Source organism: Strix aluco, chromosome 8 (genome assembly GCF_031877795.1).
Source record: "Strix aluco isolate bStrAlu1 chromosome 8, bStrAlu1.hap1, whole genome shotgun sequence".
Classification (NCBI taxonomy): domain Eukaryota; kingdom Metazoa; phylum Chordata; class Aves; order Strigiformes; family Strigidae; genus Strix; species Strix aluco.
In genome coordinates this window covers 6637512-6665312 of record NC_133938.1, presented here as the reverse complement: position 1 = coordinate 6665312, position 27801 = coordinate 6637512, and the positions used below count along the sequence as shown (strand labels likewise).

General features: G+C 40.9%; 2 protein-coding genes across 2 annotated transcripts in view; one reads left to right on the top strand and one right to left on the bottom strand.

Moving 5' to 3' along the window:
- The window catches only part of YIPF1 (Yip1 domain family member 1), a 370444-nt gene that overhangs the window by 68359 nt on the left and 274284 nt on the right, over positions 1 to 27801 (bottom strand). The gene's annotated exons all lie outside the window — the stretch shown is intronic.
- DMRTB1 (DMRT like family B with proline rich C-terminal 1) lies at positions 15606 to 23021 on the top strand. Its single transcript, XM_074833184.1, has 4 exons — positions 15606 to 16095; positions 17735 to 17967; positions 19551 to 19695; positions 22915 to 23021. Exons 1-4 carry the CDS (start codon positions 15606 to 15608, stop codon positions 23019 to 23021), a joined length of 975 nt encoding a protein of 324 aa, XP_074689285.1.

The window sequence follows — 27801 nt, the reverse complement described above, 5'->3', positions numbered from 1 at the left end:
CATGTAATTAAAAAGAAGTCTGAAAAATGTTTAATTATGAGTTTTATTCTCTCTGAAAAGCAATTTAAGTATGTTTCCTTTGCTATCAACAATGACGTTAAGTAGATGTTTTTCAATCATCACAAGAACTCAGTAAATCAAGGGCCCCTCAGGCATATGTACTATACTCTGAAAAGGGCCATGTACATAGAGCATGCGTGCACAATGCTGCAGTTTCTTCTGGACCTGGCTGCACTTCCTGAAACAGTGCTTTCAATTCAATTCTTTCCAAATGTATTGCACATTTACATTGTTCTTTATTAATGTGCCTGATGTACTGTAAACACTAAAAGCTGTGTTGATCTTACAGGTCACTAAGAACAGAACCAGCAGTAGGACAAATTAATCACTGCATCCTTTTCTTTCTCCTCATGAATTTTGCTTTGGTTCTGCCCTTGCACAGGGAACACCCACCTAGTCCATAATATTCTGCTAATTAGTCCTTGCCAAGAATACTTTTATCCATATGAAACTTCCACCTGCCACTATGACAGAAACAAAGCATAAATGCCTGGCATAAAGGAATAAGATCTAGCAGAAGCTTATAACATTTTCTTGACAGAACTGTCTAGTTTAATTTGAATTTCTAGAAACAGCAGTCTGTTGAAAAAACACAAAACCCATTTCATGAATTCTTTATCTAGATTCACCCGCAGCACAGCAAAATTTTGTCATGAGTTGTAAGAGACAGCAAGCACATCAGCTCTGACCAGGGGGGGCCCTGGCTGGCAAACAAAATCTGGCAATGCCATGGATGAAGCTGTCAGTGCTGGGCTCCTGAGCAGGGCTAGTGGTGCCAGGGCCTGTTAGTTCTTGCTGCCTCCTGCCCCTGCCCTTTTATTCTCACAGAGGCAGAGTTTATAACCGTAGCACATAAAAACTCTGCAGTGCCAGGCCAAGGAGGCTGAAGGAGCCTCCTGGCCCGAGTAAGGACTGCAGAGCAAAGGGCTCTAGGAGACTTATTTTTTGAGAGAATATAACCTCCCAGGTTTAGCCCACCTTCTCTCCCACTCTCATTTTTGCCCCTGTGTTTCAGCCAGAACAAGACACAGGAGCCACCAGCTGCTGCCACAACCACAGATACCACAAAAACAGCATGCACCAAGTTCTTAGCTGCACCTGAGACCCTCACAATGCCAGAAGAGCCACAAAACAACCCCTCCTTAGTCTAAAAACCTAACCTTTTCCTCAGCGGCTTCTCCCCCTGAGGCCTGGGATCCTCCCAGCGCTGTGCCTGCTCCTCCTGTGCGCTGCTGCCCTGCACCCTCTGCCTGGCTGGTGAGAGCGCTTCTCTTGACACCTCAGGGACAGCCATGTTGTGCTTCCCCTGGAGCAGGACCTCCATGAAGGATGGGCTCACAGTTCCTGTGCAGATCTCCAGTAATGGCAGCTGCTGCTTGAGATGTTGGGGTGGCCCTTGGTGCTCTTCTCCTGCCCCAGCTGCACAGGGCAGAGACACAAGGCATAAAGACAGGAGGGTGAATAATGACTCCCCACCATGCAATGCACACTTTAGCTACCTCTTTTTTTTGGTGTCTTTTTTTTTTTTTTTCTATTTCTTCCTCTCTTCCTGGGCATTTTTCACTTCAGGGGTGCTGCACACAGCTATTCTCCCCAGCCGCAGCACTGGACTCCATGTTCCTCCTGAGGCGGCCATGTTATTTTTCCTGCCTTCACCCCTTCGCTGTGGTGCAGGGCAGGACTGGGAGCAGGGAGGGTCCCACCAAGGCACCAAGACAAGCAAGTATGCAGGGAGCCCAGAGCAACCCCAAACAGCATATGAGTGAGAAAGCTGCCATGAAAATCTCCCTTACCTTGCCCTGAGGAACACACCAGCCCCTAGAGACCAGGGAGACTCAGCTGAGGGTCACGAGTGCTCCCTCATCACACCTCCCTCTGCACAGCAAAATGGCTGCTGCACTGCAGGGCGGGGCAGGAGAACCATGAGGGAGACGGGGGGCACAGGGTGGCAGGCAGAGCCTTTTGCTGCTACAGTGCTGTTTTCTTTATATGGAAATACTATATTTGTTTAATCTAGGCTTTCATTGTTCAGACACAACAGTGGAGAGTGAGGGGACCCAGGCAGCAAAGCAGTGACATGAAAGACAGGAGCTCTGCTTGCCCCAGGTGATTTTGAGGGGCTGAATTTGAGGAGTAAACTGCCCTTGTGGTTTCCTCCACAGCATTTTGACTAAAATTTCCAGGTAATCTGTGCCCCAGTTCCATGTTTACGTAGAAAGAGGATTGTCTTTCAGAAAATGCTACAGTTCGGGATGTTCATTGTCTTTACAGGGGTATCTGGTATCTGAAAAGATTATATGGAGCACCAAAGTTTGGAAAAAATATCGGAGTATAAAACCTTCCTTTTAAGTCTTCTGGGAAATCCAATTATGCTTTTAACAGTCATTATATATGCCTCAATATCTGTCCTGTACATATATTACGTATGCACACCATCTGCCTGCACGTGAACATCTGTGAGCCAGACTCTGCCCCACTGGAAAAACACAGTGGTATGATTCTTTTATGAGTTTTTCTTTGCTGTTGACTATACTGATATCAATTTAGTGTAATTTCATTAAATTAAGTAGAGATATTTTTTTTTTTTACTCTGGAGAAAAGTCAGAGCACTCTTCTGCATTATGTCAGTCTAAAATTATCATAAATAAGGCCAAATTTTGTCTTTAGTTATTTTTGCTTTCAATAGCCTTTACTGAAAGAGATGCATATCAACCAGTTTATTCTCACTTCTGCTTGGTTTAAGACTGCCTAAATTGCATGTGTAATTATCAACAGCACCAGGACTGTTATATAGCATTACATTGATGATTGTTCTGTTTTGAGACCAGGTAACATTCTTTAGAGGGGTGTTCTTTCTAAGCAACAAGTCTGTTGTTTCATTAATTGCTAAAATGCTTGTATTGTTATATAGTTCCATGTGATGAAAGCAAATGCTTTCTGCCCAGTGAATCAGGATAATCTATAGTAATTTTTATTAATAATACATTACTATACTCTGGAAGCCTTATTATGAGCATAAAGAAATTAAAAATATAAATTCCCTCCTCCTTCAGTGCCCCATACAAATTTTATTTTTCTATTAATCATCTACTATAGGACTGATCAAAATCAGGCTGAAAACCCTGAGCACATTATCCCTCATTTTCACTTCATTCTGTAAATCTAACCTCCTTTCTTTTTTCTGCTCCTACACATATTCATTCACTCTCATTTGTTTCTCAGGTATACATTTTCTTTCTAAATTATTCTTCTTTCATTCCATTTGTAGTCCGCCTTTCTTCATCACATACTCTGTTCTTCACCTTTTTGTTCTCATGCTTTTCTCCTTCTGAACCCCACTTTCATCATGGAAATCAGTGTAAAAGGGAGACTTTGCTTCGTCATTTTTCATACACAAGTGCATAGAGTTCAAACTGAAAAAATAATAATTTTTTTTCTTTAATATAATTTCTTTAGATCTTACTTTGGGACTTATGTGTCATTTTCTGCCAGGCAACATAGTCTTGCAATTTTTCCCTATCTCCTTGTTATTAGGTATACAGTACATAAACTTTGTACATGCCATTACAGCTACTCAGTAATTTGCACACAGAAAATCAGATACAGTCACAATTTGAGAAAAAACAAATCAGGTTATCCCATGATCTCCTTATAAGGCCTGTATTTCCATTTTTCTTTACATCAGGTTCTCTGATAACCCAAGGCTGGTGCAGTAGCCATTTGCCACATCCACTTTCTGAGTATCTAGGGCTACTATACAGGTAGCTCAAGGTGGAAAATAATTATCATATTGCAAATACAAAAGTAACAGACTATTTATCAATTGTCCATTTGTTAGGACAGATTACTAAAAATTATATTGTCCTAATTCACAGCCGTAGCCCAGTGACTCATATGAGCCTTACCCTGGAAAACCCTTAGAGTAATTATAACTGTTTCCTAAACAGCCTGCAGGAATTCACCCTGCCCTGGGAAGTACCTCACTTTAGCTCAGGAGAAGCCACCCACAATCCTAAACTCTAATCTGTGAAGTTTTGTAATTCCCAAAAAACCTAACTCTGTCCTGTGGAGCTCAGAGGAATGCGGTGGAGTGTCCCGAATTAAATAGTCTGATAACAGCCTGAAATCCCTAATCCTGCAAGTCATTTAATTGCAGTGTTTTCTGTTCAGTTCTGCCATTTGCACTTCACAAAACCAGTTATTTTCAGATGTATTTGCATTCTAAACAGTGCATGGTCTGATAGTAGTAACATTGTTATAGCACTATTACATGCATGGATGCGTTTCTTTCCTTTCACAGTAAGGTTTATATATAGAATTGGCTGTAAAAAACCCCACAAACCTGAAAACTATGGGGTTTTTATTTATTGTGGCAAAGCCTAATAATTCACATAGAACTGTGATTTATCAGAGGACCTTTATTATGAAAATAAATCCTAATAAGAATGCTTTGCCAGGCACTTTGCAATTAAAGATAAAACTATCCAGAAAAGAGAAATGTAGCATGTAAATGAAATGAGGATAAAGAAATGGAAATTATCATATGTGAAGTGGAAGAAAAACTCAGAGAGCTTAAAGCACTGAAATTGGAGGGACAGGATAATCTCCATCCCTGGGTTCTGAAAGAACTGGCACATGAAATTGCATGTCCAGCAGCAAGGATTTTTGATAAAGCTGCCAACTGGTTGTGTATCACTACTGAAAAGCAGACCTCTTGCCTGTAGTTCATAAAGGGGGAAAAAGGATAACCAGAAAACAATAGTGACCTCAATAATATTCAAGGCTCTAGAAGGTATTTTTAAGAAAAACATCTATGTAAGTAGACATAAATGGAAAATGAGACAAAATGCAATCGAAGTTTACCAAAGGTAAAGCAGTGAATATAGGGAGGCACTACAGAGGGACTTGGACAGGTTGGATTGGTGGGCCAACGTTAACAGGATGAGCTTCAACAAGGCCCAGTGCCAGGCCCTGCACTTGGGCCACAACAACCCCATGCATGGCTACAGGCTTGGGGAGGTGGCTGGAGAGCTATGTGGAAGAGAAGGATCTGGGGGTTCTAACTGACAAGCAGCTGAACATGAGCCAGCAGTGTGCCCAGGTGGCCAAGAAAGCCAACAGCATCCTGGCTTCTATTAGAGATAGTGTGACCAGCAGAAGTAGGGAGGTGATAGTCCCCCTGTACTCTGCACTGGTGAGGCCACACCTTGAGTATTGTGTCCAGTTTTGGGCACCTCAATACGAGAGGGATATCGAGGTGCTGGAGCGAGTGCAGAGGAGAGCAACAAAGCTGGTGAAGGGCCTGGAGAACAAATCCTATGAGGAGAGATTGAGGGAGCTGGGACTCTTCAGTTTGAGGAAGAGAAGGCTGAGGGGAGACCTTATCACTCTCTACACCTACCTGAAAGGACACTGTAGAGAGGTTGGTGCTGGTCTCTTCTCACAGATTATTAGTGACAGAACAAGGGGGAACGGCTTTAAACTCCAACAGGGGAGGTTTAGACTGGACATTAGGAAAAAATTTTTCACAGAAAGAGTGGTTAGACAGTGGAATAGGCTGCCCAGGGAGGTGGTGGAGTCACCATCCCGGGATGTCTTTAAGGGTCATTTAGATGAGATGTTGGGGGATATGGTGTAGGGCAGAACTTTGTAGAGTAGGGCTGATGGTTGGACTCGATGATCCAAAGGGTCTTTTCCAACCTGAATGATTCTATGATTCTATTTCTGCTGATTAAAACTGTTTTAATCAGTAGAAAGTGCTGTAGATACTATATATTAGGCTTCTGTAAAGTAAGTTGTGAATAAAATTCTAAAGCAGGAAAAAATCCTTGGTTGTGCTAGAAGAGGACTGTTGTCTGGAGGGAGGGTATTATCGTAATTCTTAAAGGATCAGTACTGGAATCTGTCTTATTTAATATTTCCAGTAATGACTGTGACACAAAAAGAGTATGCTAATGAAATTTTGCTGAAAGCAAACACTGAGAGATATTACTAATACAGAACAGGATTAAAGGCCCATATAGGAAAGAGATACTGTGACAACTGGAATAACAGAAATGGAATGAAATTTAACAGCATACAATGTATGTATGAAAACCTAATAGCAGGAGCTCGGCACTTGGAAACCAAACAAGGAAGAGATATATTAGTTGAAAACAGGCTACCTATGAGTCACTACTGTGAAGACATCTGTGGAAAAGCTAAACACAATCCTAAAATGTTCTAGGTTTGGTACTGCTAGTAGAGATATATTAATACCATTGTACAAGGCATTCCTGAAATCTCATGTCAAATATTCATTTTTACTCTCCATGTTTGAGTGCTAGGACAGGTGGAAAAGACTGCTATAAAAATAGGAAAGCTCATCTTCATGAGATAATATAGTTCAGCTTCTTTCCCCAGGCTTATTATCAAGTTGCTAGCAATCTATAATATTTACCAGTTTGCCATTTTGAATCACAAGACTATTGGATAGATCACTGTCGTGATGATGTAGCTAATATATCAAATCTAAAATATATAATTTGGGGAGGATGGTTGCATAATTACTGGCCCTGTGTAATCACACATAAATACCCATAGCATGCTTTATTTACTACCTCAGCACAAATATTCATGAGAATCTCTATTTTTTACGGTGATGGAAACTCATATAGGTAAGATTTCCTATAGATAATAATGGTTTTATTTGCTTTTTAACTATTTGGTTTTAAAACTGTAACACTTAACATAGGAAAAGAGAGGTAAGATACGGGTACTGACCAGGATTCATCTGAATGAAGAATATACACAAATCTTTATTTGAGTTATGATGTTTTCTTATTTCTTTATTAAAGGAAACTAATGACATTGTTTTTAAAGTGTACTTTTAAAAAGCTGTGTTTTCTTAAGAGATGGATATTGTGTCTAATTAGGGCTTATATCTGCTCTTCTATCCCTGGTTAATAGTTTAAAATACAGTACAAATTTGTACAGTACAGACATGTACATATTTTCTATTAAAGATCAAGGAAACCTTTGGATGTCTTCCAGTAAATATTCTGTGAACACTTCTGCCAACTGCAAATAACATAACTATCATTAACACTTCAACCTTTAAGAATACAATGTGCTCAAAAACCATCAAACTTCTTTGGTTTTGTATGAGTTCTGAGGCAAAGAATGCTAAAATAAAATACACATATTACAAATATGTGATTTCAATAAATTGTGTAGATAGACACTTTAGTCAGGAACACTTATTATTATGTGGATTCATTAATTCACTTTATTGTGTGTAGCCATGTTAGTGGTTTTGTTCCATTAAATATTGAAAGATAAATCTTCTGTTAAATATATATGAGAAAGTTTACTGTTGTATTGAAATACAGCATGTTCCAGTTCAACATTTGCAGATTTGCTGTCCGTGGAAAACGGAGTCATATGTTAAGAGACTGGAATCCTAATAAACTTTAAGACAACAGTAATGTCTGTGAACTGATTAGAATGTGAAATCCATGGGCTCAATCTACTTTTAAAGCAAACTCTCTTTCAAGAATAAAGATTTCTGGTGGTAAGAATTTCTGGTGGTAGAGGCCAAGGATTCCTGAGGTAGACCTCAGCAAACCCTACAGCATGTTGTGCCCAAATGGGACACTGTGCATGAAATACACTCCTTGTGCTGGGGTTTTTGTACTGATATGTCAAAGCAGGAGTACCTCGCCTCCTCCCAGAAATGCAACTCCTGTCCTCAGTTTAAATGTGCAATGGAATTAATTTTGATAAGACTTCAACTCTCCATTATTTTATTTTAAATAAAAATGTGTGTGTTTGCTGGTGCTGTTATTTTAAAGATGAAGATACATACGTACAAAGGCAGAGGACTGCTGTTGTTCAACCAAACTAGGGATCATTAACAGGGATCATTGCTCACCATCAGCCATCAGGTAGCGATGACTTCCCACCACTGCTGACCTCCTATTTCCTTTTATTTCATATGTACATAACAGGCATGGGAAATAAGCTTAAGTCTGAAAGATTTCAAACGGCTCGGTTCAGTCTGTGTACTGGATGGGTGAAGGCTGTATGATCTGCTGCTGGGCATTCAGCTGCCCTTTCATTTCTTCCTGCTGTTGTTGAGAGCCAAGAGTACATTGATGGCTGCCACGGCTGCCCACAGCACAGTGCTTCAGAGAAGCTGGATCTCAGAGCAGAGCAGTTGCCCAGAGAAACACCCTGCTGCTGAGGAAAAAGCCACAGAGGGGACTGCCTGGAAGAGCCACTGCTGTGTAGGTCAAGCTTTCCACTAGTACAACCCTGCAGCAAAAGGCAACCTTTTGTGACAGTTAGGTCCCACAGCTTCAGGGATATTGAAGAGATGATTTGGTGTCTTTTTCTATTTGTTTTCTGGAGTCGATCAAACTAAACTTTCCTGACTTAAAATCAGTTTTGTTTTAGATTCAAAGGAAATACTGCTAACAAACTATGGTCTGATTCTGTTATTTTTATGCTTCATAATAACTTATCTTGCAAACAGTTTCATTTATTGTGATGGAAGACAGTCTGATTTTATGATCACAAAGTATGAAATGCTAAGAAAATGTGCCTCTCTGGTTTCCTTCTTGCTTCCATGATGAAAATACTTCAGTATGGCTTCACACCAGTGTCCTCTTATCATTATATCTGTCAGAGCTGCTGGTCAGTCCTTTGTCCATAATCTTGGCTGCCACAGGTAATTTGCTGTCCACTGTTGAATAAGTCTCTCCTTTTTTAATTTGCTGCATCAAGGAGGTAGAAGAGGAGGATGCCCTATCAATGCACTCATTTTATTCTATTCCATTTTTTACTTTCTACATTGTGTTAGTGGACTTTGAAGTTCCAGGAGCCAGCTGAGGTAGCTGATCAAACACATTTCATGTTGGAAAGAGAGAGAAATGCAAGTTGTCTTAATATAGCAAGAAAGTAAGTCTGTCAGAGGAGAAGTTTTCTTCCTCAATTTGGTGACAGGCAGGAGTTCTTTCAACTTGTCTTTTTATGTTCATATTTGCAGAAGTCCTCTCCAGTGAAAATACACCTCAAATATATGTACATATACATATAGTGTATATATGTAATCTAGAAGGTTCAACTAAATTGGAAGATTCTGTTATCATTGTCCACAGGAGAATTTTATGGAAGTAACATAGAAGAGAAGGAATGCTTCTGAACAGCATCCTTCAGTATACCTGGCTGGAATCAGCTAATGCAAATTCATCAATGCTAGTGCTTGTTTTCTCTTCCCCACTACAAACCACAGTTTGTCTCTGACATACGGGGTTAAGGAGCCAGCAAAGAAGCTTTATCACCTCACTGGGAGTCTATCAATTTCCAGCATCATGCCCAAAAAGCAGATGATGTGCTATTGGTACGAATACCAGAAACCGATTCTAGCCCGCAAACCAGAGATTAATCATCACTATTATTGTCTGTTCTCTCTACAAGGTAAACATTTTTATGATAGTCTTCATGCTATGCTGATAAGTAACTACTATTTGGTCATTTCATTTTTATTTGCTTCATTGAAGTATCTGTGAAGAGTCCAGGCTGAAGAGAAATAAATTATGGCAAACAGCTGGGTTTATTTATTTTTCATTGTTTTAGCTACTTCATATATTCTGAAATCTAATTCAGATGTGAGGTGGAGAACTGCAGTTATAAAATGTGGGATATATACCAGTGTTGACAATCACAAATGGAATCCTGCCCACAGCAAGTACACTTGATGTTTGTAGTAGTCTTTCAGCTGTCTCCTGCCTTATCCATCTATTAGCATTGCTTTAGGCTTGCTGACAAGGTAATATGACAATTTCAGCACAAAATAGGTGCTAAGCAAAGATGACTCTAAACGGGCCACCTACTTACTGTGGTGAGCGTGACTGTTTCTGCATGAAATCCCTTTTTTGCCATTTGGGAGAATTCAAATGTGATTTTGCGTTCTTTGTGTCTAAGAGAATATGACAAGAACTATAGCTGAGGGGAAGGAGAATGCGGACTCTGGATTAAAAATGTGTTTATTTCTCTAGGCAGAAGACTGATTGACAAGCCTAGTGGTATTCAGGCTAAAACCTGCTAAATTTGGGAGCTTACTAAAGTAAAACGGTGTTGTAACTAAGGCATCCCTGCAGCTGCCATAGCACTAACAGGGTGGACTATTCTTTTCAGTTTTCAGTTTCTCTTTTTTATTAAAGTCTGCAAAGGTGACCTTCTAAAGAAACAAAAGATTTCTTCTGAAGGGGTAATTATTAAGTTTCTTAGAGGATTATAAGGCAACAATCAGGCTTCGATGATACAGTGATCCTTATTTATTGCAGACTGACTGAACACCTTCCACAGAAAATTTTTAGCATAGATCTATTTTTTTCTAGATAGGGATTTTTAAATACTCCATCACTCATTTGGGGAAATGATCTGGGTATGCATATTTATGCCTGCCTCATTCTTTTCCCCTTAATACATTTTATTTCCTGCTTATATGAGAAAGATATTAATGCAGAATAAGAACTGTTATGTGTTTTGTTTCCTTGCTGGGGTTGATTTCTCTCCTGGTCCACCCTGCCCTTATGGTACTCATGAAATAACCAGATCACAGACTTTCCAGTTTAATCACTATTGCTTTTCTCTTAAAGATCTTGTTACAATAAACAAACAGCAGTCATACTAATAAAGTCTCTGTTGTTAATATTTAAGAACTAAGTTTTCCTCTTATGTATATTAAAAAGATCCACAATTTTAAGTACTCAAGCTTTTTGTTGTGTTTGTTAAAGAAACCAGAAGTGCTTTATATAACTTTTATAAATTTTTAAGATTTTAAACTTATGTATGAACTCCATCCAATTTTCTCTGATCATAGCATAGTTTCCCCTTTTTGATACAGATGATAAAAATCAACATCTAATTGTGTTCCATTTAAAACTTGTGTAACAAAACAAAAAAATTGACCCCAGTGGAATTCCTGTTTGAATTACTGAAGATAACATTTTGAAGGAAAGGAATTGACACTGAAAGAGAACTGAAAAGGTGAATATGTTTGTATCAATTTAAACAACTTCACTGGGACCAGGTTTAAAAATGGTGTAACCCAAACACATTTAGTCATTTCAAATCTTAGATATAATCTAATTGCATTGAACTGTTTTATACGGCACTTTTCCTCACATTTAAAAAAAATGTTTACTACAGTACAATTTCACAGTGATTAGGAAAGGTGAAAATAGTCTACAGAAGCAACTCAAAGAACTTTATTCATTGTCACGTAGGCTTGCTTTGGACAGGATTAGACAACCTCATAAGCATGTCAGCGGGTAGCTGAACCTATTCTGAACCAAATTCTGTGACAGGTATCACTGATGGATATGCACTAGTGTTAGCTCAATCGTGAAAGGGAGATTTTGTAATGCAGGTCAGTCAGAGGATGGTTTAAAGGCTTTGATGGTTTTTATAAGGACCTTCTAAATATAAGGATGACTACAGAAGAAAGCATGAAGGTGTGCTCTCAATGCTACTTAGTAAAATGATATTCTGGGCCAGGTGAAGGTGAGAGTCCACACGTTGCCAGTGAACGTGAGCTGATAGGTATAACGGGTATAAAATGTGAAAGGGATTTTTCTTCCCTTGTGAAAGGGAAGACAAGCAGGATGTAACTAATACAAAAGAGAAATGGCAGGAAGGCAAAAGGCTGCACAACATAATCCAGAACAATCCTTGCTGAAGGCTTCTGAGTGTGTAAAAGTGGGAAAATATTGCATATGTGGAGTTCGGAGGAAAGGATACAGCAGTATCCTAATCTAGACAGGAGGAAGCCTGGTTTTCTAGACATGTGGGTGGACAGAAGAGACATGTATGACTGCAGAATAATGTGAAGATAACCAAACTATATTTGAAGGCACGAATACACCAGGGACATGTTAAGGAGGTGAAAACAGCTTCTTCCCAGCAACAAGACAGGGAAGGGAGTATTGATGTTCCTTGGCAGTTTAGAGAAGATTTCTTGCCAGCACTATGGGCCAGACCTGACTTGAGTAAGGAATCAGAAAGTGATTGGAAATTAACCTGTAAGCTCATCAGCCAGTGCAGGAAGCCACAGTAGTCTCCCTGTAAACCCGAAGTGAGTGATACCAGGAGATCAGTTACCAATCCACAGGTGGAGTCCAGGTATTTGTTAAGACTGGATAACAGAAGGGGGCTGGATGTGGGGTGCTGGAGAGCATCTGAAGCCTGGCTAGTCCTCCTTGGGCAGTCCTGCCTGTGCAGGTAAGTGTCCTCATTTGATTATACCATAACGGATAGCCATAAACATGGGACTAATCAGTTATAATGTAGAGGAGTTGATAATACTATCGCTATATCAATTTTTATATAATGTCTTATGGAAGTACATATGGACACTTCCAAACTACTAAGATAATTTTTGAAGAGAGGATTTTATTTTGATATTATAGATTGATATGCAGAAGAAAACATTTATTTTGAACCAAGTTTGCAAATAATTGTTAATGGAGATCTCAGACTGAACAAATTGCTTGATTATGTTGCTATTGCTCTGTGAAATGTCAGATCTAAGCAAAACAATTTTCTTGCCAAAAAAACATTTACTGCATAAAATGTTAGCTGGAAAGTCTGAGAAGGAGGGAAAAAACAAACCTCAATTTTCTGCTATTCAATTTAAAGGCAGACAGTCTTTTCATTTGTTCCCTTTCATCGTTGTTTTTCAATCATTGTTTCTCTTCACTGTTTCACATACAAAGCAAACTGCATACCCAAACCACACACTTTATATGATTCAGAAGTTGGAAAGAAGCAGAGACATTATTGCTATTGATTTCAATAACATGAAATCAGCAGGTTGCTTTCCTTTCATTTTGGCCAGATATTAATTCTTATAAATGCTATTTTAATACAGAACTCTGTCTGTACATGCTTTGTTATACTCCCACCATATGTTACATAAAATGCTAGAGTAAACTGAGTAAGTTTTAGAGAAAAGTCTTTATTGTGCCTCATTTTCTTTTAAATATGAATAAAGGAGTAAATTATAATAGGCATGAAGCTACATCCACATGCAATTCTATCTCTCATTCCAAACATTTATTTTGAAATTGTCTGTCTTCTCTGTGTGATGGTCTCGCTAACTGTGTATGCTTAGCTAACTCAAATGTATATATAAACATGTAACAGGATTGGAATAGCAGAATTCTTTGAACTGTCTGCAGAAATAAATATTTACCTCACAAGGAAAGTAAAATGTTCACTTTTCTGTAAAAAGCAAGTCTTCAAGCAGTTTGTTTGAAACAAACTATATGGAAAGTATAATAAGTCCCGAACGCTTAGATGAGAATTCTTCAAAAGAAAAATCCACATGACTTTGAAAGACATGGTTTATTAATGGAGTAACTGTTACAGCCCATGGCTGGCATACCTTTTTTGAGAGAGAAGAGAGATAAATTTAAGTATATTTGAGTAAATGTCTCAAATAATAGTATTATGTGACTCAGAATAGAAAATTACTGGGGAAAATGTACATAGCCTACCTTTCTCCTCCACTGCTTATGTATCTGCATGAACACAGATTGTGTATCTATGGAAAGATATAATTACAGTTTTTTAAAAAGTGTCATCCATCCCCTTTCATTCTACAGCTAAATATGCACATCCTCAACATACAGCAAAAATATGGAGCATAAAATTAGGAATATATTATCTGTCTATATTTAATACAGAATCAATGTTTAGAATGAGTACAGGAACATCAAGGCCCTGGCAGCACTTCAAGACTGCATTTAAGAGTAGCTTCTATTGAAGGCATATCAACCAAGTACCTTTCTGAACTAGGAAGAAATGGTAACATTTTCTGGTCAAATTTTCAAAGATATTTAGCCACAATGCACACAGGCCCATGCACCTGAAGTTGGCTTTCTAGACAGAGCTTTAGGAGTCTTCTGGGGAAAATAGTGTGCAACCCAGGACAGGGAGCTGATGCCATTTGCATGTGTGCTTTGCTGCCTCCCACTCACAAAAGGAGGTGCTGTGCATGCAATCCAGCATCCAGTTTCTACAGAGCACTACAGTGGTCTCTCCTAGTGACCTGCTGTGTGCCTGGGCAGATTTGGCCTTGCTCCCGCACAGGATCCCTGAATGCATGGGTGCAAAGGCATGGCTGAGAGCACCTCACAAAAAGCAGCTACTAAAGACCCAGTCTGCAACTGGGATAAGCAAAATCTGCAGGCTGGGATTGATGCTGGGCTGGGTGGTCTAGGGATTGTGTGCATTTGAGGATTTGGGGCTGAACTGCTTTCAAGAGCAATCTCCCCAAGAGACAAAATCCTACTGGAAACTTGCAGGACTCAGATGCAAAGTCCTTCTGGGTCTTTTGCAAAGTGAGAAGTCTGAATCTAGGCTGAGCCTCGGGGGCTTGCAGGGCACCAGAGCTGGCTGCTCACTGCTAAGGCAAACCAGTGTTGCCAAATCTCTTAAAGGGCCTGCTATGCGCCGCTCCCCCCCCCCCCCCCCCCCCCCAATATTGAGGGGTGCACCCAAGTCTTGCAGGAAGGTTTGCTCCAAGGGAAGGGCTCCTGCAAGGCTGTTGCGAAACACACACTGTTGCATAGTCGAATTGTTTCAGAGCAGCAGATAGATGTTACCTGGTTCTTTTGAAACTAATTGGTAAAACACTTCACAGCTACTTGGTGGTTTATTTTTATGGTATTCTCTTTAATGTAGAAGAAGCTATTGGCATCTCGGGATTTTAAAACAGAGTTAGCTATTGCATATGTGGGAAGAATCAGCAGTGTTGTGCCTTACATTGCAAAGTGGAAAGTTTTCTCCTGGAAATGGGCTACTGTGTAAACCATGGGTTTGTAGCTAGGAGCAGTAACAAATAACAAGTGCTTTCTAAGCAATACTGGAACTGGAGCATTCCTGCATTCTAATTGTAAGCCTGTCCTTGTTTCCACAGAATAAGGAATTCCAAGAAAAGGAACAGGTCTGTTGAATGACATATGCTTTCCGCCTTCATCTTAGTACTTTGTTTTGGAAAACTGAATGATGAAAGTGGTTTTTTTATTGCTGAGGCAGTCACTCCTCCTGATCAAGAGAAGCATGCTGCAAATTGGAAACAAAATGGAACTGAAATCCTGTGCATATTAAAAGCGAATGCATGAGAGGTATGAAAGCAAGTGCAGATGTTAAAGTGCCAAAAGAGAAAACTATCCCTTAAGGCAGTACTGTAGGGGACACTGCATTTCTCTCACATGCATGCCCCGCCCGTCCAAAACTCCCCATCTGTGCATGCACCAGCAGGGAAATGTAACCGCAAGGTGCAGCACGTTCCCCCCTGCTCTCTCTCTGCCTCCAGCCCCCCATGGCTGAGCTCTAGCTCCAGCCCGCACTAAGGGGCCACAGGGGGAGGCGGGCAGCTACAGCCACCCCTGGCTGAGGGAGGGGAGGCCGGCGGGACCCAGCCGGCTCCCCAGAGCGGGACCTTCCCCACCCGCCACCATGGGCTCTCCTGCCCCGCCTGCCCAGGTTGTTACATGCCGGGGGCAGCAGTGGCCATGCCCTATATAAGAGCCGTGAGGAGCCAGCCGGGCTGTGCCAGGGTGGTGGGGCAGGGCCGGTGTGCCATGGAGGCTGAGGAGGCTGCAGCAGCGAAGGCGGCACTGCGGACACCCAAGTGCTCCCGCTGCCGTAACCACGGCTTCGTGGTGCCGGTGAAGGGCCATGCTGGCCACTGCCGCTGGAAGCTCTGCCTGTGCGACAAGTGCGCCCTCATCACCGAGCGCCAGAAGATCATGGCGGCCCAGAAGGCCCTGAGGCAGCAGGTGCCCGACACCCCGGCCGGGGCAGCCGCAGGGGCTGCTCCCTCGGGTGAAGGCCCTGGGGTGGCCACGGGGGCAGCCGGTGCCCCCGAGCAGAGCGGCCATGAGGAGATGAAGGGCACTCAGACCACTGCCAACAGCAAAGGCATGGCATGCAGGGGGCCGCCACCGCTGCCTCCCAGTGGCCCTCCCTTCTGGGACTATGGTAAGGTCTTGTCCCCAAAGCCTCCTTCTCTCTCCTGCCCTCTTTCCTTCCATCTTCATCCTTCTCCCCATCAAACACTGCCACTTCTGCAGTTTGCACCTGCTGATTCCTCAGGCTCCAGCTCCCCAGAGAGCCATTCCTGCTGTCTTTCCCACTTTCCTTCCTCAGTGAGCACAGGTACTCAGCTTGCATGTTGAATGTGCAACCCTGCATTTATTTTCCCTTTTGCAGGGTCTGCAGTGTGGGGCATGCAGCTCTGCAGTGGCAGGAGCCATGTGCTCAGCCTTGGTGCTTATTGCAAAGATGAAGCTTAAGCAAGTGGCTTTTCTCCGAGAGGGAAATTAGTCTGGGAGGGAAACCAAACTGATCCACTGTGCACTGCAGGTGCTCGTGTATGTTTCTCCAAATGCTGTCTCACTGTTTATAGATTCACAGGCACAAGCCCCCAGCAACAAAAATGCTAAAAAAACTCAGCCATGGCAGGTAAATGGGGAAGTCACTGCTGCAGTTGCCTGAAGCAAGCATTTTATGATAGCACTGTAAAAGAAAGAGACCTTTTGGCCTTAATTCGTGTAGCAAAAACTGAACTTGGCTGCGATCATTTGGTGTAAAAGTGCATTTGGTATTTAAGAGCAGAACATAGATTTTACAGGTGGAACAGTTGTATGGTCTGTCACCTCTTAAATTGCTTCCTTTAATAGAGTCTTTCATGTGACTTGTCTAGTTTATTACTATTTATTACAGTAACTTCATACTATTACTATTTACTATAGTAATTTTACAGAAATCCCTACTGACTGCAGTAATCTTTAGTCTGAGCCTCAGGAGAGTTGGCAGCCTGCAAGACAAAATGCTGTTCTGAGAAGCCCAGAAGAAAGACTTATTTCAGACATCTCTAATTCCCACCTAATCTGTCAATAACTGTTTCCCTTTTTTTTAAGCTTTGTTTCCTAAGAAAATTATGTTTATGGATGACACATGTGCCTGTCAGTCCTTCCCTTAATAGCATTTTTAACCTGCCGACCAATTTAAAAAAAGGTTAGGGACAAATAGCATAATTCTAGTACTCCAGAAGTCTACATACTCTCGAAGCAAATTTCTTCCACACTTCTACCAACAGGAGGATGTGCAGATAAGAAAGACCCTATTTGTATACAAATAACCACTCTCTTTTTTTTTTAAGACTTCAGAGAGGCCATATAAGATTCCAGATGCAAGATAAAAACCAAAGGAAGTAATTTATTCCTGCATCTGAAATTGCCTGTTGTCTCTAAATTAACCTAAGAAGTGACAGATAGGACTAAAGTTAGAACTCTTATTTGTAGATTTTTAAGTTCTGCTAGAGTTAAAAATCTTAAAGTAGGTTGTTTTGCTTTTGCCGATGTACTGAACGATGTACTAAGGACTAGCTTCACAATGCACAAGGCAGAAGATAATGCAAATTATTCTGTGTTACAGAATCATCTGCTGAACCTTTCCTCAGTTCCTTAAAAAATGACAAATTCACAAGGAGCTAAGCATGAAATCAAAGGGCCAGATTCTCCTGCCCGAGAGTGGAATTTAGTCCTGCAGCTACTTCTACTGAACTCCACAGAATTACATGGATACTTTTATTTATTTTTTTCTCATTGTTTCCTAGCTCACACTGCTTTTCCTCCAGAATACATGGTCAACCCAGAATACCTGGAGAGAGAACCTCCGAAAGTGTACCCTGGGTGTTCAGGGGTGTATCCTTACCACCCATTTCCCATGGGATTTGCCATCAACGAGTCAACCTGTAGGGCAGCACCATCACCTCCAGGGATACCACTTCAGAGAGGTTTCCGACACATTCCTAGCAACTATGGGCCAGGGAATGCAGCTTCTGTGTCAGTAAGTAGCGGTCTTTTAATTACCCTGGAAATACTGCAGTCTTTAGCTGCCTTCTTGCTGTTAAAGTACCCATTATCAGTTACTTCACAGCATTTTGATACATTATGCTGAAAAAAATGTTAGCAAATGGTGGTGTTAATAGTCTGAGCTGAACCCAGAAGAACAAACCCATGCACTTGCAAGGGGGCAGATTTTATGAAGTGCATTGGGGCTTATATGTCCTGCTAACATCTGCCACAGCCCTTTGGAATGATGGCAGTTGGACACTTAATATGGTCATGTTGTGCCAGAGAACGCACTGGGAGGTTCCTCTTCTTCCACACAGGACAAATCTAATGGGGAGGGAGAGTGTCAGGGCTTGGCCAAGGCACCACAGCTGCAGAGAAGAACAGGGGAAAATCAGTTTCCACAAGGAAGTGAATCAGCATGGTTGGATATTTCTGTTTGGAGATATTTGTTTTCTCAAAAATGGTGGAAAACTTGTGGTTAACAGAAGTTTCAGATGAAAAATGATGTTCAGCATTATAGGGCCCACACCTTCAAACCACACAGACAAGATGCTAAATTGCCTGTCAGTTGTAATGGTGTGGAGGGGGACTTTCAGTGCTGTCAGTCATGTTTGTTTAAACTGGTAGTGTCCAGTTTTTGTACCACAGTTGGGCACATTACCAGATTTCCAGCTGCCATGTGCCATTCTGTCTGCACTGAGTACAATTCATCAGTTCATGTTAAGGTAGAGTGATCTGCCTCAGATTACTAGATTTATTATGCTTGCATAGAAATTCCCTGTCATATTTTAGGGGTTATTGAGAAAGAGGGTGGCTAGCAGCAGTCTGAGGTCCAGATAAATTATCCCAGTGGGCTGGATATACACACAGGTTGGGAAATGCCTCGTCTAGACCATCACTGTATGTGGTTTTGAACTTAATTTTTAACTGTCCTGAAAAAGATGGAAAGATTTCATACAAGTTCTATCTGTACCAGGGTGCATGGCCAGATCCAAGAGAAAAATGCTCCTGTTTCTCTGATGCTAGTGTTTCTGAGGGATGGAAATACCTCCTTGCACATGGAATTACTTTTATCATGCTCTAACAGGTCTGGCGATCACAGAAGACCAGGGCTCTGGGGCACCCTGTGGCGCACACAGCCCCTCTGTGTGGGTAGAGCCCCTCACTTCAGTGGGCTCAGGGGAGAATCTGTGACTAGCAGGGAGGTGGTTGCAAGGAGGATTTTCCTAGGTCACCTCTCTGTTGTGTGAAGACTTCAGACTTGTTCAGTGTCAAGTGCACGGGGCAGTGGTGAAGGTGAGCTGCTCCTGCTTTAAACCAACTGCTCTAATGAGACACCAGAACACTTCAGAAGGTCAGTCTGAGAAGCTGCTACTTCTCAGTTTCAGTATGTTACACTATGCCCAGGTTTTGCACGTGCTAATCTGTGCATGGACGTGGCAGCATATGGCCATAAAATGGACAAAAAAAAAGTAATATTCACAGGTAAAAATTGAAACAAATTGTTTGATGCTGCAGATGTATCCTGGAGAGAGTCTTTAGATGGAAGATGCTTTGCTTCATGTGTTCCCACAGATTCCAGATGGAGGTGGAGATTTGCATCAAGGATACTACGCCCCTCTGCCTCCGTTCATCCCACCAAGCTTACTGCCAGGGGTTCGTTACATCTCGCCTCCCCTTTCACTGAACATGTTGTCTGAAACAACCAAGGAAGCACATGGTAAGGAAGTATGAGATGAGCCCTGGGAGATCCAGTTTTAACTTGGCTTCAATATCTAACCGCAGAGGAGCAAGCCCCAAGAAACCCTGATTTTGTCTAGTTTACAGGGGTTCCCAGATCCCTGTGATGGAGCCAGGACTGAGACCCTGAAGTCCCAGGACAGATTGCCAGCTTGTACAGCTCTGGAAGGGCTGACTTGGGGGAAGGAGCCTGGCATGCTTGGGCTTTCCAGCTGACAAGCACCTCAATCTCACACAGACGTTGAAGGCCCCAGGACTCAAGAGCTATTCCAGAGTAGGATCTGTTGATGTTCTCAAAATGAAAATATTTTTCTAAATATCTAGTTTGCAGGACATACTTTTAAAATTATTTGACTCTGTTGCAATTTAGACATGTTAAAAAAATGCGGACTAACAGTTAGAAATTTCATATTATTCATGCTTGCTCATCTGAGAATGCTACATTTTAATTGCTGTAAATGAAAGATTGATTTTTCAAAATCTCAAGTTGTTTTATTGAATCTCACAGGATTTTAAATTTCTGGCATAGGTTAAGTCTTTGTGCCTGTCTCTTTTGGGTCTCTTTCATGTATTGTGCTTACATGTGGACATATTTGTGATTATATTTGCAAGTTTTTCATTTGGCTGCAGCTAGCTGTGACCACAAGAGGGTAGAGCTGCTCAGAGAATTAACCACTAGCACTGGATGAAAGAATAACAGTTTTATTTTAAATTTTTTTGAAAATGCAGATAAATAAATACAACTTTATTTCTCTTCTTGAACATGAGACTAAAAAATTGTTAATCTGACTGTTTATGAAACAGATGAGAATATCCCCCAGTGAAAAATCAAATCTCTTGTATAAGAGGGAGGAGAAATAGAGAAGTATAATCATCTCATTTGAATTAAAAAGATGTTGATGGTGGTTATGTGGGATAAAATATAAGTTGGAGGGTTTTTGGCCTGGTTTCTTAACAACATAAGGTTCATGCAGGCTCATTTTCTGTTAATGTCAGTTCTCTTGTAACTTTTCAACCCATTAGTTATTTTCAGCCAAACATATCTGTTGTGATCACAGGCCTACACAATATTGATCTGCAAGGGAAACAGATGCCTCCCACAAAATGGTTTGTTTGCAGCCATGTCATGGTGTTTGGCTGGCTGTCAGCTTGCACTCAGTTTCTGACTGACGTGTGTGTACCTTGGCCAACAACCAAGTGCCTGCCAGTCAGCCCAGCAGTGGGCACGTATCTTCAGAGCAGTCAGAGCATACCTGCTTCTTGTCTGGCTGCAAAGCCAAAGAAAAGTAAGCAGGAGATGTGGTGGACAAGGGGAATATGAAGAACATGGCAATGTGGGGGGTGTACAGACGTTGTAGAAATGTAAAGTTATTTTAAGTTACTGACAAAGGCGTTAGGACTTTAATGCAGCATGTAGGAGATACTGGTGTGCATATAATATGGGCTGAGTTTGAGGGGAAGAGAGGAAACTGAGGGCTGGCAGTCAAACCAGCAAGTGTATGTGAGGATTAATGGGTTTTGTGATTTGAAGGGAGAAAAGATCTGGGGGATACTGCAGTGGCAGAGAACCTGTGGGGAGCTGCAGCTTTTCTGCTGGAGTGTGTGGGAATGGGAAAGAACTGGGAGTAGCAGACAAATGTTGGGGGCATGGAGAGAAGTAGTGGTAACAGGAAATCCAGTGCTGTACTGGTAGAGTGAAGTCGTACTGGCCAAACAATCATGAAAACAGGCAACTGCATAGAGAAGAGAGGTCATGAGAGCACCCCCCCAGGGAGCAAAATGCCATCTAATGACCTCAACCCTTATTACACACTAGGGAAATCACAACCCAGGCACAAAGCCATAGGAAACAATGCATCATGGATTGTGCTGCTCAGAGAACAATCCAGCTTTCTTAGTACTACAGAGAAAGTACAAATTAATTCTGCTACATAGCATTTGTGCTCAGGATATGTAGGAATTTGCAATTGTGACCCAGTGAGGGGGGATACTTCTTTATGAGGTCATATACAAAATAGCCTGCCAGCAGAAGATGCAAATGTAGAGGGAAGCTACAGTGAAACTAATTCTTTGATTCTGGTATTCAAGATGCTTGGAAAAAAAAAAAAAAAAGCTGCAACATTTAGTGCATAGGGATGTGTTAGGATTGCATCATGTCTTTTTTCCCAAGAAAGGAACTGACTCAAACCTGCAGTTAGACTTGGGAACACCCTTCCTCCAGGGAGACCTCCAGAACTGAGGTGAAATGGAATTGAGGTGAAATGGGCTTTCTGGCAAAACTGTTGCAGGAAAATTGATATAGAAGACTCCAGCAGAGGACAACTGATGAGAAGAAATGTCTGTGATCTCTGTCCCAAAGGGAATCTGAGATGAAGACAAATTAAAAAAAAAAAAAAAAAGTCCTGTCTGAAAAAGATTTTCCAAGGCTAGAAGAAGCTACCAGAAAGATTGGAGTCAGTAGCAGACTGCAGTTGAATGACTGAGGCCAGTTAGGTTTACAATGGTGATGTGAAGTATAGGCCATGTTGTTACACAATTTCACGCAGTATTGACTAGTAATGTTACGGAATTTGACAAAATAAACACAAGGTATGTCCAGTAAAACAGACAGTTCAGCATCTGAGGATAGGGCCTGATTGTTGGGTTTCTAAAAGAACGATCTGCAGAAAAACAAACAAAACCCCAAGTTGACTGTGAGGAAATGAGGGATTTTTTTCATGCAAATTGTCAAGTAAATACTTTCTAAGATAAAAATCCCTAGTTGGATTTGAAGAGGGGATTACTCAGTTTGTCAAGGCCTTTGAGAATTCATGGGAGTGTTAAAAAGACATGGCATAGATTCACTGCAGTTGGGTGGGCAAAAGAGTCTGCCTCATAATTCTATTCCAGTGCAGCTTCAATGCATGCCACCTTGAAGCACTCTTGCTACGTTTCTTTAAGCATGGCTGAAACAATCAACTGCTGTCTGAAGGGCAATATCTCAGTTCGGAGAGCTGCAGCTCTTGATGTCGAGCACCTTTGAATTAACTGGGTTGAAAAACAAACTGGATTGACAAAAGTCGTTTTGCATTAAGAATTTATGTCTGGTAATGAGATTGATACCAGGTGTAATGCAAACTGAAATAACAGTGTTTGGGGTTTTTGGCTTGTTTGTTTGTGTTTAACTCTGACCTTTTTCTATTCTTCATTTTTATTTCAGCTACTGAAGCTGACAGTCGGGATTCAGGGGTGGTTCGTGAACCTGGCCCACCATCTTCTTCCCCAGAAGAAACAAGCAGAGACCAGTCTCTGTATTCTAAACAGTAAATGGGCTGGAGAAGAGCTGAGTAGGAGGGAGCACTATTTTCATTTCTGAGGAGCGTTAGTTAATAGGAGAGTAGAGTGACACTTAGTCACTGAGCAGTCACAACAGCTAGAAGAAGGGGATTAGTCCCCTGCCTCACTTTATGATCATGTTAGAGCTACCAGGCTCACAGCTCTGCCTCCCTTGCACTGTAAGGCCCTTGTTCCTAAAAGAGGTTTTCTAGAGCTGTGGTAAATCCCTTCCCCCTTCAGCAGGTGGAAGCAGCAAATGATTATGGCTCTGAATTTGTTTCCTTTCCTGAGGTTAGATGGCTCCCTGACTTTGAAGTGAGGTCTCTGAGCCATGTACTTTCTGTAGCCTTCTCATGTTCATGACAGTAGTCAAAAATGTGTTGTTTGTATATCAATTTGCTGTAAAGGATATACAAATTATGGAAGAGTTAAGTGATGTGGAGCCTGAAGACTGAGTGAGAGAGGGAAGACAGTCTGGACTGCTGATTTACTTGGCTGAATAAGAACATGATTCACTGGATTCAGTGGGGTAAGGGAACAGTAGGTGCTACTACACTTGTAAAGAAGGGTGTGGGAGGAATTTGCAGAAAGGTCTGGCGTAGACTGAAATCCAGTGCCTCCGCATTGTTTTCTGGGTGAACTGTCTTTAAGGCATCCTCCGTTCAGGTTGGGGACAGACTGATTTGGAATTGCTTCATGCCATGCAGGCTTCAGGATTTTGAATGTCCCTCATGGTTCATACATAATTTCAATGTTGTTTAACTCAGTACAACTGAAACGAAATGGTACTATTTGTTTCTGAAGGGCTTGTGTAGACAGGTTTATACATGTGTATTAGAAGTGCGCTGTGGTGTATCAAAGGTGTGGAGATATTGCCTAGGAAACTAGGACAGAACACCAGTTAGCATAACAATTAGTCAAACAATTTTCAATAATAATGTTTAATTATTAAAGGTACATTCCTCTACTGTTTTGCCTAGAGGAGTTGGTTTTGTATTAAGTGGATCAGTTGTCAATGTTTGAATAATTGGGGGGGGGGACACTTTTGTATAATTAAAAAAGGTATATTAAATTGTTGGTATGGTTTTGGTGATTTGAGGCTTGCATATCTACACGTAATTTTTCTAGCCAAATATCAGATGTTGCCCTGAACAGCTCTGTGTAAAAACTGGTCTGGAGAGAGATTTAGACTTCAGTATTTTTCTTCTACAACTTTTGACTGTTGCTGTAGAGGTGAGTGCAGTAAAATAAACATTCTTCTTTTCTGCTACTTGTACTAATAATCCCTCGCTCAATGCAAGATGAAAAGAAATTATGCTAAACTGAATTTTTATTTTTTTTTAAATGTAGTAGATAATCTACTGGAATGCTTTCCAGCACACATGGTTTTGGGGGACAAGTGAGTGGAAGTGGCAAACTTAGAACTGTCAAGAGATAAAACTGAAATCTACATGTACCTATAGCAAATAATCTGATATACAACTGGTTATATACTAGATCTACCAGCATCTCTGCTCCCAGGAGTGTCCTAAACTTCTTCTTAAAATGGCTGTCTGCTTGGGAAGATCTAGGTACTTCTTTAAGGTGTCTGGATAGAGCAAAGCTTTTTTCAAAATGAAATAATCTATGAATAGAAATACCAGCAGCACCCACAAAGCAGTTTCCTCTGTGGATGGAGGGTTGGTTTTTTATATATATACAATATAATAGTTTAAAGAAATAGTAATGTACAAGCTGAACAGTTGAATAGTCTCCTTCACAGATATTTTTCTGAAGTCATATTCAGTGTTGTATTACTTTTTAAATCTCCAAGCAAGATGGACTCCAGCTCATTTCACTGACTGTAATGCCCAGTCATTGTATATACACTGCATATACAGGACTGTTTTCTCTCTGTTTTGCTGTGCCCATGACTGCTTCCAGATTGCCAAGCCAAACTCTTTATTTTCCTTTTCCTCCATCTTTTTGAACTATCAGTGAGTGAACCAAAAGCCTTTACTTTGGCTATTTGAATGATGGTATGGCACTCCAGTAGGATCTCTCTCACTGCATTGCCACAGACCAGTGTTCATCTCCAGAGGGATGTAGTGAGTTTAAAGAAGAGGCAGAGAGAAAGGCAACTAAACTGAACAAGGAGATGGAGGAGTTGCCTTACAAGGGGAGTCTAAAAATAGACAGGGGTCTTCAGTTTGAAGAAAAGAAAGTTGAGGGGGGGGGGATATGACTCAGTTTTAGAACATCCTGTCAGCTGTGGCAAAGTAGATGCAAAACCATTAACTAAACCTTGCTGCTTTCATACACATGAAGGACAAGAAGGTGACCAGGGAGCGATGATGTCTGACGAGCCTGATTGCCTTCTGTAGGGAAATGACCCGTCTAAAGTCTTAACAGTTGAACAGTTGTAATTGGCTTTCCTACAGCATCAACAGTGAGGCCAATACTGTTTAATATGCATAATCATATCAGTCTTTTAATCATATCAGACTTTTGTTTGGTGTCATTTCAGATTTTTACGTTTTAGGAAATTTGTTCCCAAGTTCTTGCACCTATCTCTGCATGGAAAAGTAAATGACTTGGTAAGAGAATTAAAGTGAGTTATCTTATGTGGATAATTCAAGATTTCATTTTTCCATTTTATGCTCAGCTTGTCCTTTTTAACCAAGGAAAAAATGTTCCTTGACAACTGGTATTGTCATACTGTGCACTTAAGGACTTCAAAGTGAATAATTTTAATTCCAAACTTAGTGCCAACCAATGTTTCCAATAATTAAACTCTGTGATCTCTTCTGACTCCATTTATTTAAATAAATGACTTAGGGATAATGAAATCAATTTGGATTGAAATGGAATGATTTGGATTAGACAAGTCACTCAGAGGTTGTTCCAGCCTAAATCATCCCAGAATTTTATTGTTTTTTATTAAGGCTGAAGCCACATAGACTTTGGTCAAATTCATAATATTTGGGGAGAAAAAGGAAAGTTAGCTATGATACTTCTGAAATGCATGCAGGCTGCTACTGACTGCAGTGGGAGTTCTGCACGTAGCATTTGTCATCATTGTATTTTCTGAGTTCTAAGGATTGTCTCCCTTGTTAAATGGATCTGAACTTCTGAAGATGTGATTCCTAACACCTGACACTTCTGTCAATTCTCTGTCCTCACTGCAAGCCCCTAGGTCATCAGGGAGCAACAAGCTTTGTTTGTACGCTGAAGGGGAAAACCTGAAATTAGGAACCAGTTCTTTAACGTTTACTCACACCACTAATTTCATGACTTTCAGTGGAATTATTTGCAAGGGTACAGAGTTGACAACGTTGGTTAGGTATGCAAGGTTAGGATCCAAGTTTTATACAGAGGTGTCTGTGACACTGTCCAAAACCTCAGATTATTGTAATTTGCATTTTCTGTAGGAGCTTTGGAAAAACGAAAACAAACCCAAGGGATTCTAGAAGGATCACGTAATATGTCCATTCTGCAAACATATGTAAGATTCATTTGTCATTGCCCTGCAGCAAACTGCTAGATGTTAACATTTCTGTGGTATCGGCCTCTACATCTGGACTGAAGCAGGTTTTCGTATGACAGTAATTATAATACTCTTTCTAGGTCTTTTTTTTTCTTTTTCTTCTTGGAATTAGATGCACCCAGTTGGAAACCTCTGAATCCACAGCAAGACTATAGCTGTTTTTTCCACATTAATGAGTAATTAATTTTGAACAGCAATCCAAAGAAATATTTAATTGCCTACCAATAAAATCAGCTTGCTGCAAACAAAAATCTCCCTCCCCTTAAAAAAATAATTTTCATGACAGAAAAATTCTTTATGATGTGAAACATACCTATTTTGGAACAGCGGAAAGTTTAATTAAATCATTCTTGTGGGCAAGTGGGTCTGGTTTTCCTATTTTTTGCCCGATATTTTACTACTGCAACATTAGCATTAGTCACAGAGTTATGTCTCTACTTAGCTTGCCAGAACGTAAGGGAGATTTCCAAATATAAAGAAATTGTGGAATCTGTTCCTGAAATCAGTGTCACTGCACATTGTAGCCCAGGCCAGTGAGAGCACTCCACACCCACCATAGATGAGCAGTCAGTGATGGGCCCATTCACCCACCTGTGCATTTTACTTACCTGTACCCTTACAGGTATGGCTTATCATACATGAGTAAGGCTTGAAGAGCATAGGCTAGAACAGTTCTGGAAAAGCGCCACCCAAACCAGCTAGCTTAGTTTGGTATTACTTTTATTTACGGTGGGTAACATTTTTCTCTTGTTTCTCATTGCTGACCCTTCCCACTGGCTCTTTGGATATTGTCCTCAGATGGGCAACATTAGTGACGACCTTGCTACCGACTTCATAGGGTGATCCCCTATGGATCTAATGATGAGCCAGTTCTGATCTCACAATTTTCACTTTTATTTTACGCAACTGTCTTTAGTGGAGGCATTTCTGGTTTCATTTACTAATTACTGTCAGGGTTTTATAGTCTTACTGGTACAATCTACTCAAAAGTGTCCAGGCCACATAAGCTAGAGCAAATATAAAACATTTCTTTTTACAAAACATTTCTTTTTACAAAATGTGGTTTAAATAACAGTCATATGCATAGTTCCCTGGGAGAACCTTCCTAGTTTTTCACAACAGGCTCTGTTTCCCATTAAGAAATGTGTTCTTTTGATCAAGGTGCAAATCGACTGTTTCTCATGCTCTTCCAACAGTAAATACACTTATATTCAAGTAATTCAAAAGTCTCATGTACCTGCAGAT

Coding starts and splice junctions, on each gene's coding strand:
- DMRTB1 (XM_074833184.1), top strand. CDS start 15,606: ATGCCGGGGGCAGCAGTGGCCATGCCCTATATAAGAGCCGTGAGGAGC. Junction 16,096..17,734: donor CCCTCCCTTCTGGGACTATG/GTAAGGTCTTGT, acceptor ATTGTTTCCTAG/CTCACACTGCTTTTCCTCCA. Junction 17,968..19,550: donor GGAATGCAGCTTCTGTGTCA/GTAAGTAGCGGT, acceptor GTGTTCCCACAG/ATTCCAGATGGAGGTGGAGA.